General features: G+C 38.3%; 1 protein-coding gene across 3 annotated transcripts in view; it reads right to left on the bottom strand.

Moving 5' to 3' along the window:
• TRAPPC8 (trafficking protein particle complex subunit 8) overlaps positions 1–14,789 on the bottom strand; it is a 54,826-nt gene extending 40,037 nt beyond the window's left edge. For 2 of the 3 annotated variants that reach the window (XM_074899029.1, XM_074899028.1), the window contains exons 1-5: positions 14,626–14,789; positions 8,767–8,961; positions 3,124–3,213; positions 1,637–1,811; positions 1,084–1,237 (exon numbers count right to left, since the gene is read on the bottom strand). In XM_074899029.1, the coding sequence (XP_074755130.1) occupies positions 1,084–1,237; positions 1,637–1,811; positions 3,124–3,213; positions 8,767–8,961; positions 14,626–14,782 (771 nt within the window). In that variant the 5' untranslated portion in view covers positions 14,783–14,789. Of the gene's footprint in view, positions 1–1,083; positions 1,238–1,636; positions 1,812–3,123; positions 3,214–6,072; positions 6,157–8,766; positions 8,962–14,625 lie in introns of all 3 variants that reach the window. The other variant, XM_074899027.1, reaches the window with a different exon arrangement.
• Positions 14,790–15,168: the final 379 nt, after the last annotated feature.

The following is a 15,168-nucleotide window of genomic DNA, read 5'->3' as shown; positions in this document are numbered from 1 at the left end:
AAGAATTTTAAGAATACTACAGCACACAAAAAAATCAGTCAACAGTAGTTGTTAACTTCAATAACAGTCAACTGAATTAAGAAAGCATGTTTGTTTGTATATATTCATTTCTTAGGTAGTTTGTGAGGCTTTAAGAACCTGTCCTATTGCAAAGATGAAAGTTATATTCACCAAATGAAGGAAGTATCTTCTGGCTTTCTCAAGTAGCTTCACTGTCAACTAAAGCAAGCAACTCCAACTCTTACTCAGCAATGCCTGCAGCAGTGAAAATAGGCTCCCTAAACAAGTTCATACCAAAAAAAAATTATCTATGTTGGACAGTTGACATGGGACAGAAAAAAAGAGACATCTAATTAGTTTATAGTAGAACACTATTTACTGGTCCTCTTAGCTTACAGAATGAGATGTTTTGACTTCCCAGTGTCAGCTAGATTTAGTAAATAACTATGATTCCACAAACAAACCTTTTATTCAGATGCAATTAAAACTGCAGGTCAGTCAAAAGCAAACTCAAAAAGGAATATTTTTTGTCCTGGAGTCAAGAATACAGACATTTATGGCAAACTGAACTCAAAGGTCTGAGCTAACATATACTATCATTTGCCATCTTCGCAGATGACAGACCAGACTGGACTGCAAGAAGTTAGCAGAAAAACCACACATTCCACCATAAAACGCACCCACACTGTCTAGTGAAGTACGGAAGACCTGGCAAAAACCCCAAATTTTACGAGTGAAGAAAATTAATCAAAATGAAGGTAGGAAGTTACAATGAACAGGACATTCCTGAGGTGACTTGCTCTTGTCAGTGCATAAACCACAAGTCTATTATTTCAGTGCTCCTGTGAGCTTATTTCACACAGTCTCGTATTTTAGTGCTCCTTATTGTCTATTTCAGTAGTAGATGACAGGTCTTTGATTAAGGATTCATCTTATGCCCTCACAAAAAGTCAGGCAGTCTTCTAACACAGCTATATTAGCCTATTCTGTAGAAACACACACATAATACTAAGGGAAAATCTAACACAACTAAACTGGGCTTTCATATACACCTTATAAATTGCTTTTAGAATAGTACAATACCTGGTTCTGGATAGTGTTTTTCTGAAGGTACTGACTCCAAGGATCTGGTATCTGTTCATCTGTTCCTCTATTAGACACACGAGAATTTATCTTCAGCAAATAGCAACCCTGAGTTCCATACCTCTGCTTCATTTCTTCGTAAATGGAGTCAGCTCTGAAAAAATAAAACATTTACCCTGTCTTGACGTCAAGTTCTTGATATCAATTCTACTCTAAGTTTGTACTGCAACAAGCTATTTTAGACTATTATCCATAAGGATTAAAAGTAAAATTCTACTATTTTTAAAGCAGTCCTTTACACAAGAGCGAAACTAAGAATCTTTGAGAATTAGTTCAGCAAGCTAGCAGAGAAAGCATCTATCTCAAGAAACTAGGACTGATTCTTTTTTTATATGAACAAGAAGTAGATCTAAAAATAATACTTAAGGAGATCTGCCTTGATAATAGCATACTAGTTAATGAATCCTGTTGTATGTTTGATCTCAACAGAATTTATAAAACTAAACATTTCAAAGCATTCATCATGTAAGTTCACTGAAGGCAGAATACCCACCTTTGTTCTTCTCCTGTGCTTACATCATGCAGTAACACATAGTATTTGAGCGTGTTTGGTATAAACCACTTGGGATATAAGTATTCACTACTATGCTGAATTCGATGTTGTTCTTGAGACAGTTTCAGAAATTGTTCCACAGGCTCTGGTTCACTAGAAGAAACTACAAGCATACCTAAACTCACGTTAAGGACATTTACCAAAAGAACCCTAGAAGAACTACCAATCATATAATGAAACAAGAAGTATATAAAATAAAATTTAAGCCTGTAAAACACACTACCACACAAATATGTGCAATCAGAATCTGGCCTTAGTCTCAAAAAAACCCCACTATTTAAACAGCCATTTAACTAACATCTGTAACACGAGATGGAACAGGAGTTTGCTCCAATTCTAACACTGAATGCAAGTTTAAGCCAATACACAACTGCTAATAGTTCATTTACGATTTCAGACACAGACCAACTGTTCACATATGAAACATATAACTGAAACTCAACCCCAGTGTACTTTAGTTTTCAACTTCCAAGGATAGTTGGGGCTTTACGGTATCACTTAAGCAACAATAACAGACAGTGTTCATAAACATAGCAACATCTGAGCAAAAAGCAGAAATATTCCAATTTTTACCTCAATGCAACTACACAATCATTAATAAGGAACATCCTGCTCTGGTACTTCTATACACCAAATCAAACACATTAACTCAGAGAAGCCAGAAAGCAAGTTGTACTTTAAATGTTACTAAAATTCAGAAGTCAAAGGCCAGAATCAATATTTTGCAAAGTTAATTATGTACAAATGGTTCTCTAATGACTACTAACATTCTTGCTCCACCATACTGAAATGATAAAGTACAGCAAAGAGTTAGGAACAGAGTAGGTGTTATGAAACCTGAAACAGTATAATTATTGTAAAACTAAAAATCAGTTACATCATGAAAGAGTGCATAATTTTATTTTCCCTGTAGAGAAGCAAATCGGGCCTAAGTTTTTATTTTTAAAAAAGTGAAAGCAATTTAGGCATCTTTCCAGACTTCTTTCTGTCCAAAATAGCTCAAAGTTCACCAGTTTTCCAGAACACCCTCCACAACCTCCCCCTTCCATCTGCTAGAAAAAGCTATAAAAAGCAGCAGGTGCATCCCAAACAAAACAAGCTTCTGTTGTCCATAAAGGACAGTCAATAGATACCTGAAGAGGCACAGCAGACAGTGTTTTAGGATGAGGAAGTTTAGTGTACAGGTATTAGCTCACAGTTCAGTTTGACGCATAAACAAAGTGTGATTTAAAAACATAAACACTAGTCACAAAGTAAACCCCAACCCCCTTATGAAATTAAGTCTGTAGAGTTAGACATATTGAAAAAATATGTACTTCAAGTCATAATGGCAAAAAGTTGTTGCAAAATTTCAGTCTCCTAAGTTACATTTCTGCAGCTAGCTGTAACAGCCTTCACTGGAGAGGTCTGTAACACTCAAAGGATACATGCAACATAGTGGTTTAAGAATTCATGATCTGATGCAGGCATGGACTGAAGAAAGCACTCTCTGTAAGACTCAAACCAAGGAGTAGTAGCTGAAATATACAATAAGATAGGATGAATTAGAATATTCAGCAAAACTTCTGTTTACTCATTTATGAAAAGGAAACGTGAAAGACTACACCTGGAAGTGAAACTTGCAAACTCTGAGAAGGTTTGCATGGCAGGGAAAAAGGGGAACAGTCTAAGGAGAAAGCATCTAAAATAGACAAAAGTGGAAGAAACAGTAACACTTTGAATCAAATCCCGTGAGACCAAATAGTATCTTAAGTACCGACTTGCTCAATATAGTAGGCTCACATGTATGCAGTCCTTGGTAACTATTCTTTACCACCTCCCTTCAAAAAAAACACAAATGCTTGGAAAAGAAAAAACAAAATTCTTCTATCAGTCACTGAATTTGCCTCAGCTATGGATGTAAGAATTGATTCAGAAGCAAAATTAATTTTTGAGTATGCAGAGGAACCAAGGATTACCAAAACCCTATCCTGCCAGTCTGTCCTAAAGCTTCTTGCAAGTGTTGTGACTTGGCTTGACAGTAGTCCCCTTCCTCTGTGCTGCTAAAATAAACAGCTCAGCTGTCAGCTGGCAAAGAAGAGATCCGGGAAGCTCAAAGCACAGATCTGAGTTGTGCACTCAATGTGCTTTATAATGTTAACATGCCACGTTCAAATGCCCTTTTATAATAGGGATTTCATTTTTCTAAGAGTAACAAATCAAGGGAAACCAAGTATGTCAGGGTCATCCAAAGAACATATGAACTTAAAAATCTTGTCTGTTTCATTCCACTTCAACTATCAATCAAGCAGTAAAGTATTACGTCTTCTTTCAAGCCTGTTTTATGCCCTCTCAATTCTGCAACTCCTTCCCTTGAGTGGGAAACAGACACAAGAGCAAAACCAGTCCACTTCCAATAACCTGATTTTACACTGAAGCTAGAATCCAGTGTAAACTCACCTGCAAACTAGAAAATAACTAGTACAGAGAAAATGCATTAATATAAATATCTTCAGGATTTCTTTCTATGGCCTCAAGAAGACACATTCTTTGATTTAATTCATAAGAATTTCTTACGCTTTGTAAACCTCTCCCCTGCCCCCAAACCCACCACCTCAATTTCTTAGCTGACTTTAGGAAATTGAGTTTCATTTTTATGTCAGAATTACTTTCTAATGCATTGTTAATGCGTTTTGTTTAATCCTGCATTGTCAGGCCATCTTACACCAGCTTCATCCACACAGAAGTCAGATAGTTACACTTCATAACTGAACTCAGTCTAGCAGTCAACACATCTCACAAAAGATCAACAGGAGATAATCTTCTAGCTTTTGATTATAGCCCTTCCAGCAACTGCTCTCCAAGCACTCATCTAGAGTATAAAAAGGTCTTGGCTTTACTATGTCCTACACGTAAATATGCCAATTATTAAGGAAAACATAGCTTGTTATTAAAAACAAACCATGAGAAAGTGACTTGCATATTTTTCACAAGTATAAAAAAGCCTTATAGTAACTCAGGTTCAAACCAAACAATGCTGAACTACTTAAGGCAGAAATTTCAACCACATTTGAGTTTCAAGCTGGTTTCAGTTTTCCATTTCTGTTTTACAGCTGAACCATGGCAAAAAAAAAAAGGTTTTAAAACCTGACACAACTAAAAATAGGGAAGTACTACCATGTTGGGGAAGAGAGGTTCCATCCCCTCCCACTTCTCATTCAGGCTGTTAAGAACCTTGGAAGTGGCTACAAAGGTAACTGGATTCTCTCTACACCACCACAACATGCACTAACGTATCCATTCAAGAGCATTTACAGAGCTGTAATAATTTATCATAGATACTTAAAATAATAAACAAGCACCACATTCAAAACAAAATCAGCATTTTTAAATATTTTCACAGATGTAACATTTTATAACACATTATAACAGTGCATAGCAACACTGTCATTTAAGTACACAGACCTGTGTTTTGCATTTTTCCAGTAATATCTTTCCATTATACTGAATAAGTAGAACTGAAGTTTAGAGAAACTTGTTAATGCGCTCAGAAATCATTAAGAAAAAAGCTGGTAAGTAATATTTGTACATAACAGCTTAGGAATGAGAAGGGTGGTTTATACTGTTTAGCTACCTGACTGACCAACATGAGTTTCACAGATACCGGTGCCCTAGCACAATCAGAAATAAAGGCATTTAGCAGCATCTGAACAGACACGGTTGAAAGGACAGCTATTACTAACAAAAAGCATAAACTTTTTAATATCTAGAACTTAAAAACATCGAAATCTGGCTCTTATAGACCACAACATAGAGCTTTACTCTAAGTTGAGAGGTCAGTAACCAAGCTGTTTTGGTAGCAGTCTTATAAACTAGATTAAAATATATCAAATATATATATATATAATTTTTTTTTCCCTTTAAGAGAAACGTACTCCAGAAAGCATGTCAATATAACACAGGCATATGTGTTCTAAGTACAGTCAGCACTTCAGTTCCATTTTGAAAAGCGCTACTATTCCCCGAGAAGGAAGTTCTCTAGAGAAGCAGAAGGTATTTACATTTGAAATACAGAACAGTGACAATATACAGTTCCATAGGATCAAACAAGACAGTGCTTTTACAGCATCAGGTTATTTCCCGCCACCACTCTGCACTTACTGGGTGTATGGAAAGACCAAATGATTTAGATTAACAGGAGTAGAAATGTGACTAAAAGAAAAATTAAACAACCACCACCGACAATTTTTCATTTAGGGGGGAAAAAATGAAGGAACACACATCTACGCCAAGAAAAGTGCTAAACAGTTGTAGCAGATGGTAAGGAAAGGTGGATGGGGCACATAGAAAGGAATAAAGGGCAATTTGGCAAATCGGCACCAACCACAAAAAAATACCTGAATAAAACGTGGATGTGTTCAGTTCCATCAGTGTCTCTTTCCAATTACTGTACCAAGGAACACTAGCTTTAACTGAGCGATCTGATAGAAAAAACATGATATTATTATACTAAAAAGGGTCAGGTGCAAACACACTATTGGCTTTTACGCTCTGGTAGCATGAAGTATAAAATCTATACCATGCAGGCCCACGAGGGACTGAAGATATTTGATTCCAGCTAACCATAATCATGAACATTTCAGGCTCCTCAACATTTGACAGTGTACTTTAACAGAATTCAATATTCATTTCTGGTTCAGCCTAAATTCTGGGCTTGAATAGAAATGGAAATCTATAATGGAGTAGAGAATTAAATTATACTTAGATTTTTTTTTTTCTAGATACTGTAAATGTAAGACACTAATTTCTGAGATTCCTCAGCCTGTGGTACTACAGTTAAAGTAACTGAAGATGTTAGCTGCTGAAAGTAGTTGCCCCAACATTTTCCCTTACCTCCATCATATTCCTGTATTGCTGCATGCCAACATTAGCACCATGAAGCCCTGAACAAACACAGCCAGGGAAGTGATGCATATGAAAACTTATTTGAAAGAGGCAAAAAAATTTAAGTCTTTAGTGGAATCACTTTTTCTGGCTCTCCACATGCACCGGTACACGGGAGAAGCAGGCATGCCTGAACATAAGCACCCTTACAGCAATCAACCAGGTCTCAGTACAAGATGATGGAACTATGAGACTATTAAACAACAAGTGTAAAAAAGAAGGATTGCAAACAACTATATCAATTCACCATGGCAGTTACAAAACTTTTCTAAAACAGAGAACAGGATCATGATCCCAGTGCTAGAAACACTCATACATGAGTTTCTTAATGTTTGTGTCTTCTCTCAAAACAGACTGCACTTGATCATCATTAAAGAAGTAAGCTTTAATATTGTTATCCTATAAAACTAATTGACCAAAACAAAAAAAGCAAATTAAAACACACATTAGAGTATTTCACATTTCCATGCCAAAAGATCACGTTATGTTGCCAGGAATGAATGCTTCCAATAAAACGCTCTATAACAAAGTTGAGGGAAAAAAAAAAGTTTCTTGGTAAATACCCATAATTTTCTGACTAGAAAAGGAACTCAAGCAGAAAAGCTAGGGACTTCCTTGTGTCCTCCTACAGTGTAATAGGATCCAAGTTTCATCATCAAGAACACTGCTAGTGTTTTGTGTTAAAGCCCTAAAATGGGGTACCACAAAACTACAAAGTTGTTACATTTGTCCTTCTCTATGATCTTAAACAGCTTCTACATCTCTTCTTCTGCCAAATAAGCATATAGCCAGTCTGAATGGAAATCAACCTAATCACTGAGAGACAGAAGTCTGTGAAGTGTGGTAATTTATGTATCTGAGGCCCCAGCAGCAAATAAGGAAAACAAAAGGAGAGTTATTTGCTTCTACAACTACAAAGCATGACTTGATATAGCCACTAATTTTTTTTCCTTTCTCCAAGTACCTTGCTTCTAAACTGAGATCATTCAACATGTTATTGAGAAGCCTCTTCACTGAAAACATTCTGCTTTCTCGGGGCTTTTCAATTGCGAGAATTGAAGCGAATTTTCCCTCAAGAAAAATTCACAAAAACATGGCAATTCACCAATTTCACAGATAAATGAGGGCATGAAAACTGAAAAAGGGTGCCGTTTCCAATAGCTCTCAACAATTACAATTTCCAGGCTCAAGTCTTTTCCTTTGCTATCAGTATTTCACATCAAGTGAGGATGTGGCTTGTAAAGTAGGTATCAGACATACAATTATGCAATTTCATCATTGACATAAAAAAAATCCACATACTACAACATCAGTTACTAATCCTCATGAAATTTCACCAGTCTCTTGCTATAGCAGAGCCAAATACCTCATTGCATGCTGAACTTTAAGTTTAATAAAAAAACTCGTGTTTAAATAGGGCAATGCATACATGCTTTGAATTAAGTATGTATCAAAGGCTTTAACGGATTAGGGTCTTAATTGGAAGGAGTCTAATCTCAGCTCTCAAGATCAGGTCTCATTTAGTATTCACAATGCCTTATTCCTTGGACGTCTGAAAAAGCATTTTCACAATATTCTAGCCATTTTGACAGTGAAATACGAGGCACTGAGTTTTATGGCAAAATAATAATACAAGGAATCACACCTTTCCTCAAAACCTTTTTTCCTCAAACTTTTTATTACAACTCTATGCATTAAGCAATAAGTGAAAAGAAAACCAAGAGAAGCCCAGAGGACTAGCTTCAACATAAAGCTATACATTAGTACCAACATTATAAATGTTCTGAATATTTATTCATCCAAGTGTAACTAGTCAGTACATAAGTTTTGTTACAAGAAAGCCTCTCTCATCTGATGAGCTATTAACACAACCAAATAATCTTTTCTACATTAAAATATGATTTAACACTAGGTCAGAAGAATTACAACATTAGGAAACATTAAGAATTATTAATAAAGTTCAACCACTCTTTTAGCATTACATAAAACCAGAATTATTTGATAAATCTGAAGTTTCAGTAAAAACAATTACTCAAAACTGATCAACTCAGAGAAATTTCAATACATGCCATGAAGTTGAAATCAAGCTTAGAAATCTTACAGTAAATTCCAGTTTAAGTTACAAAAAATACAATATCATTACATACCACTAATGTTGAGATCATAATCTCCAGCTGTGATCACATTAGCTACTAGTCCTTCAGCAGGCTGACTGACAGACACAACATCATTCAAAAGTTTTCGAATGGCACCAGGTTGAGGTGGGTGAGTAATAATGTTGTTGACAGCAATCTTCAAATTCTTTATTATGTGAAGCTGATTATTAGGATCTCTCATGTGAACTGAAAAAGAAAAAAGCTTTGTTGAGGAGTATAACAGTTAAAATAGCTATCATAAGTTACTATTTCTCCAACAGATTTTTCTTTTAAGATCTCTTTCTTCACTAAACCTCTCCATCATCAATTTTAGATCACAGTCCATAATCCCCGAGTATCAAAAGCAGAATGGAGGGAAGGCAAGAACAAAAAAATTACTTTATGTTCAACATTAGGCTCATCTAGGCAGACTGATGAAAACATGGCATAGGATCTTATAAGCTTTGTTACTCAGAGTAACAAAGTACTCAAAATCTACAAATACTCAAGATCCCTACACTGCTGCACCACCTTCCTTGTGGAATGTACTCAACTTGCACAGAAAGACTATAGTAACCACACATGGATTTCACATAGCATCTAACGTTCGAAGGAGTCACCAGTTTTCAAGAAAGCCCCAGTACACAATAATATCATTCAAGAAATTTGACAGGAATATCATAGTATTAGGTCATTCAAAATGAACATATCCCTTCATTTTTAATACTACAGTATGATTATCTTACATTTGGGGGTTTGGTTGGTTTTGGTTTTTAAAAAAATAAATTATTTTAGAACTCCCCTGTTCTCCAAACGGTATCACACAACTGATTTATCTTTAAAAAAGGAAGTTAATTTCTTGAGTGACAAACTTTTGGCGAGAATTAATTGATTACAAATACAGTCAATGCTAGTAATACCAGCATTCCTGATTCACTTTTAAATGCTTGTTTAAAAAACAAAGTCTTATGAGTAATAAATACTGATTTCAGAATTATGCATGAGAGTTTTTCCTAACAAACAGTGGATTACTGCATGCAGCCTCAAAAAAAATGCCAACAAAGCAGTGAAAGTGTCCATGGACGTAGTGTTTATGACAGAACTACAAACAGCTGGCAAGCATGTAAGTTGTTGGTGTGGAGAGGTTGCTTATTTAGAAAAAGTAAAGTAGACTGTTACCAGTGACAATAATATTCCGAAAAAGAAATAGATTCATTATTAAAACGAGCCTTTAGAAGGGCAATACCAGCCTTATGTTATTAACACATAGTAACTTAGGCTGATTTGGCTTTGTGTTACTCATCCAAATATTATTTTCCTCCCATTAAATCCAACTTCTCCAAGAAAGTCATCAGACAGAAACCACCACCAAAGAAAGAGTCCCGAGCCCATGCAACGGGGTCAATACCAAGCCTAAAGGACAAAGCAGCAGCACAGCCCAGCAAGATGATTAATGAACAGTAGTATTTAACTGAAAGTTAAAGTTGAAATTCCATATAACTGGCAGTTATACATAGGGTGCCTTTATTTTCTATATGCTTTAAGAAATATCACAGTCAAGTTTCACTTTTTTCTTTCACCATATGTCATTGCTTTTATTCCTTAAGTCCCTGCTTTTGATTTGCTTCCATTGTTTTGTTGTTTTACAAAAAAGTCTCAGTCTCCTGAAGAATGATTATCCAAAAAAAAATGATTAATCAGAAGAAAACTGAAGGTTTTTTTACACTTGTGTACTGGCCCATCTTTCTACTTAAGGTCTACTTTTGTGATCTTCTCACTAAAGTCTGAATGGTGTGCAATCTCTTTTGTATCTTACACAGTTACATTTTATCATAAGGAATGATTTGACTTTCACATGACTCAAATGCAGAGATCCATTTGTAGTATCTTTGTGAAAATTGTTCCCTCAAGGAACCTTCTTTTGAAAAGTATTAATGACATTTTCAACAGACATTACAATTATGGGTCCGCTCTGATTTTTCATTTTGTTTTCCCTGTTTCAAACCACAAGCACAACCACACAAGCCAGACAGTAAGTGCAGACAGGATGCATTGAGTCTGGCTACCTAAGACACCCGGTGTTACCACGTTCTTGATAGTACAGTCCTCTGCTCCCTTACATGTCACTTTCATAAATCACTGTATTATAAAGGGCAGCACAAAGGACAATTCTTGTTGTACCCTTTGTCTTGCAACTAACCACAAAATTCATACCGTGACAGTCTGAAACTTAGTAATTGGTCCCCTCCTGGACAGCATCCCACCCCTTTTCTTTAATTTAAGATTGAACAGGTTCATCATAAGATGTTATCAACACAGAGGAGAGCAATCATGCTGGCTAAACTTAATGCATTTCTATCAGAAAACTGAAGGAGGGGAGGTGGTTTTTTTCATCTTATAAGTAAACTATCAACCCTACTGCCACATGGTTACTGAAAAGATGAAATGTAAATTGGGAGGGACAAACGACTAGTTGTCTTTACCAGTGCAGCTATAACACTAAAACTCATCCTTGCTCTCTCTCCTAAAATATAACAGCCATAATAATGAAGAGCAAGGCCATTTCCATAAAGGACCTACATGACATTTCTGGTATATGGGTAATGCTAAGAACTGACATAAAAGACATACTTGGAACCCCACAACACTCTCGCCTTAATATCCAATTCAAAATTTCTAGTGTTACACATTTCCTTCATGTGTTCATAAGATCATTTCAGAAAGTATTTTGTCAAAAGTGGAAGTAGCAACACATATTAGAACAAGATCTTTCATCAGAAGTCAAAAATACTCAGATGTTGACTAAAATACTTATGAACAAGGAATTCATAACATTAAAGTAAGCTTATCAAATGCAGTGTTCCCATTATACCTCCTTACTTCCATCACATACTTAAGGCAGAAGTTGATGAGTACATTAATACTCATTAGTGCAGAAACACCACCACCCCCCCACACTACATCATGTATGTTTCTGGGGTTCTACTTGAAATTAGATATAATTTGGTCTCCTTAGACTGAGCAACCACAGGAAACATGTGGTTTAAGACTAGTTGAGGAATCAAGCAGTGGTCTGGGCCTTTCACATCTCCGTTAAGGTGTGAAGGATGATACATACACACTAAAAAGCTCGGGTTAGTTTCTGTGTATCAAAACTGCTCTGAGAACACTAATGAACATGCAGCCTTCAGCAGGCTCATGAACTATGTAAATCCTAAACGTCAAGAAAAAAAATCTATATTGTAACAGAACTCTAAAAATTCGGTAGCAAACCAGTGACTGAGGTCTTTAAATTATGAGAGCACCCAGGAAGGAATGCATGTACTTAAAACTTTGCAGAAGTACAAGAGACGGATTATTTTTAAAGAGATTAAATACTAACCTACCCAATTTCACATTACAAATTAAAACAATACTCCTGTCTTTACTTAGTGGATAATAAAAAAGGACAGCATTTCACACACCCTTAAGAGAAACCATGCTTAAAAGTGAAGACATTGCTTCATAAGCAATCATAAGCAGTGAAACACAGTTGTGGAAGCATGTGAATGTACACACATTCTGCTGTACCATGATCAGATTACTAATCATACTTCTCTTCCTCTTAATTAGACATGAAAAGCACCATGGAAAAATTTTATTGCTAAGTCTGGCCAAACTATTAACGTAGAGCAATTTAAGAACTCATCCTATGTTTCCAGATTCTGTTCACAGAATATAGTTAACAGTGTCACTATGCAACAATATTTGTGCAGACTCCAACAAGCATGATTCTCTGTCAGAGCTCCACAAACTCTGGAGCTAGAGAAATTCCTTACCATTATACAAACTCACAAGAAATTCTATTGCACTCAACTACACCACAAGAAGTTTCATATAGCATGCAGTAACGTTTTTTCCATGAAGCTAGAAGAGGAAGTCACACTTGGGAGTGAAGAACTGAAGCCAGGCTTCCAGCCTGTTAAATCAGAATGCACGGAGAGCAGTGCAGCAACAAAACCCACTGTACCAACCTTCAGTTTCTTAGTTCTCTGACCCCCGGGTCAGGTTCTGAACGGGATGGTTCAGACTGTCAAAGTTAGACAGTCTACACAGAACAGCAAGGATGCCCTTTCTCAAAGATTCATCACAACAGTCACCTTTGCAAAATTAGTAATTAAAACTATATGATGGGGATTTAGATGCAGTTCATGAGGGTGTTTGTTCATTTATACTATTACATGACAGCTTGCAAAAGACCAATTACAGAAACATTAAAAATTACTATGAAATCCTGAAAATGAAGCAGAGGAGCTTTCCTTCACAAGTTTTTAGAAGGTGGCAGAAAGTCAAGTCAGTATCAGTCTCTCAAGTAATAAGCTCAAAGTCTTACGTTCTATCAGGGGAGGGAGTCTAACCTTTAGCCATAACTAACTCCTTTATTAAAAGAGGGTAAAGACTAGTTTGGTTATATGCATCAACATACTACTGAGATCTTCACTAACAGGCATTTACTGAGGATGCTTCAGGTTGGCAAGATCCCTGTTACAATAGCTTGAACAAAAATAGTTACAACTTAGCAACAACAGAATTAAATATTCTTCACAGTGAATGCTTCTTTTTGAATATCTTGCCTGGTTTTGTTTGCTAGATGCATTTTGAAAGACTTTCACCAAAGGTCCTAAAGGAGATATTTAAGTAACTTAAAGCCAAGGATTCCACATTTATCATTTTTATCTCTGCACAATTCTCACATAGCTCATGACTGCCGCTAAACAAAGGGAAAAACATTCGTAAACAGGTTATAGTTAGTAAGTTATTAAGACCTGACATAGAACTAAGGCAATTTTTTAAACACATACTATCTTTTAAGTGGGTGTCATTTTTTAAGCAGCAATGAGAAAATCTAACTCCTAATCTAAGCGTCCTTTCTTGCACTGTTTCCTCAACACATGACACGAAAAGACTAAAGTCTGGGCTAAGTCGCTGTCAGAAAACAAATCTGACAAATGTCACTGCATTGCTATTCTGACGAGCAGCTCTATTTCAGCTGCTGTCCAGCATACTATTCTGATGAGCAGTAGCTTAGAAAGCACAGTTTAGTTAAACTTAGAAAAAAAAATCCAGATAGAAAGTTAAAGCATTACAGTAAAAGAATCCTACTGTTTCTCTTCCGTGGTCAATTTCCAGTTTTTCTGCTACTTTACACGGTCAGTTCACCTATACCACATAACCAGCTCAATTCCCAGCTTCTCTTTGCACAGGCCTTACAAGAAATATCAACAAAAAGGTACATACAATAAAACTACATATAAGAGAAAACGAAGACATAACTGAAATGACAATTAATGTTTCTGAAATGCCGACTATACTTTCAACGACTGAGTACTTTACTAACAGCCTTACCACAAGTGTGAAATCCAAGATCTACGGCAAGAGTCAAGTGCAAGTATTAGCCAGTAAAGCCGTTTTAAAGAAAGAAAAAAATCTCTTTGGAAGAGCTAGATTTACAGACGCCTTTCTCTTTAGCCGTGTGCTCTGTGATGTCTCCAGGCGAAGCCCAACTTCCAAGATTCCACAAAGTAAGAGAAATCGAAAAAATTTAAACAGACTTAACAGCCACCCGGGGCAGCCCCGGCAAGCGCCGCAAAGCCTCTGTCACCGCTCCAGGTAGCACCCGACCGAGCGGCCGCCGCCATGGCCCCGGGGAAGGGGTCTCGCCTCCCGTCTGCGCTCGGCTCACCCACGCCGGGCAGCAGGGCGGAGGAGACGCGGCGAGGACCGCTCCGGCGGGCCGGGCAGGAGCCCTCAGCCTCCGGGCGGAGGGAGCGGCGCCGCCTTCCCCGCCCCGCGTAAACAAGCCGCGCTCCCCGCTCCGCTCCTGGCACCGACCTTCCGAGGTGAGACGGCAGAAGGGCTTCACCAGCTCGGCGAAGCTCAGGCTGTTCTTGCGGGTGAGCCTCTCCGCCTCGTCGCTGCAAAGCGCGGCCACCAAGGGCACGAACGAGTCCTGGATGAACTCCTGCACCGACTGCACGCACTGGGCCATCGCCGCCGCCGCCGCCGCCGCCCGGGGGGCCGAGCCGGCCCCGCCACCTTCCTCCGCCGTTCTCCGCCCGGCCCCGCCGGCTTCCCCCGCCCCGTCCACCCGCCCGCCGCTGCCTCCCCGCAGCTCCCGCTCCGGCCGCCCAGCCCCGACGTCGCGGCCACCAACTGCTCAGCAGCCGGCCAGCGCCGCCATGTTGCGCCCCCGCCGAGCCCCTCGGGTAGCGCCCGCTCCCGGCGGCCCCCGCGCTCGCTCATGTGATTGGCCGAAAGGGGCGTGGCCAGGGCGGGGCGCGCACGGGCGGAAGTGGCCGGGAAGGGGGAGGCGACGGTGGCCGGAGCGGGGAGGTTTGTGCGCTGCCGGCGGCCCCCCCTCCTGCCGGCGGCGCG

This window comes from Athene noctua, chromosome 2 (assembly GCF_965140245.1).
Source record: "Athene noctua chromosome 2, bAthNoc1.hap1.1, whole genome shotgun sequence".
NCBI classification, from domain to species: Eukaryota; Metazoa; Chordata; class Aves; order Strigiformes; family Strigidae; genus Athene; species Athene noctua.
The sequence above is the reverse complement of the archived record's forward strand: the minus strand, read 5'-3'. Positions and strand labels throughout refer to the sequence as shown.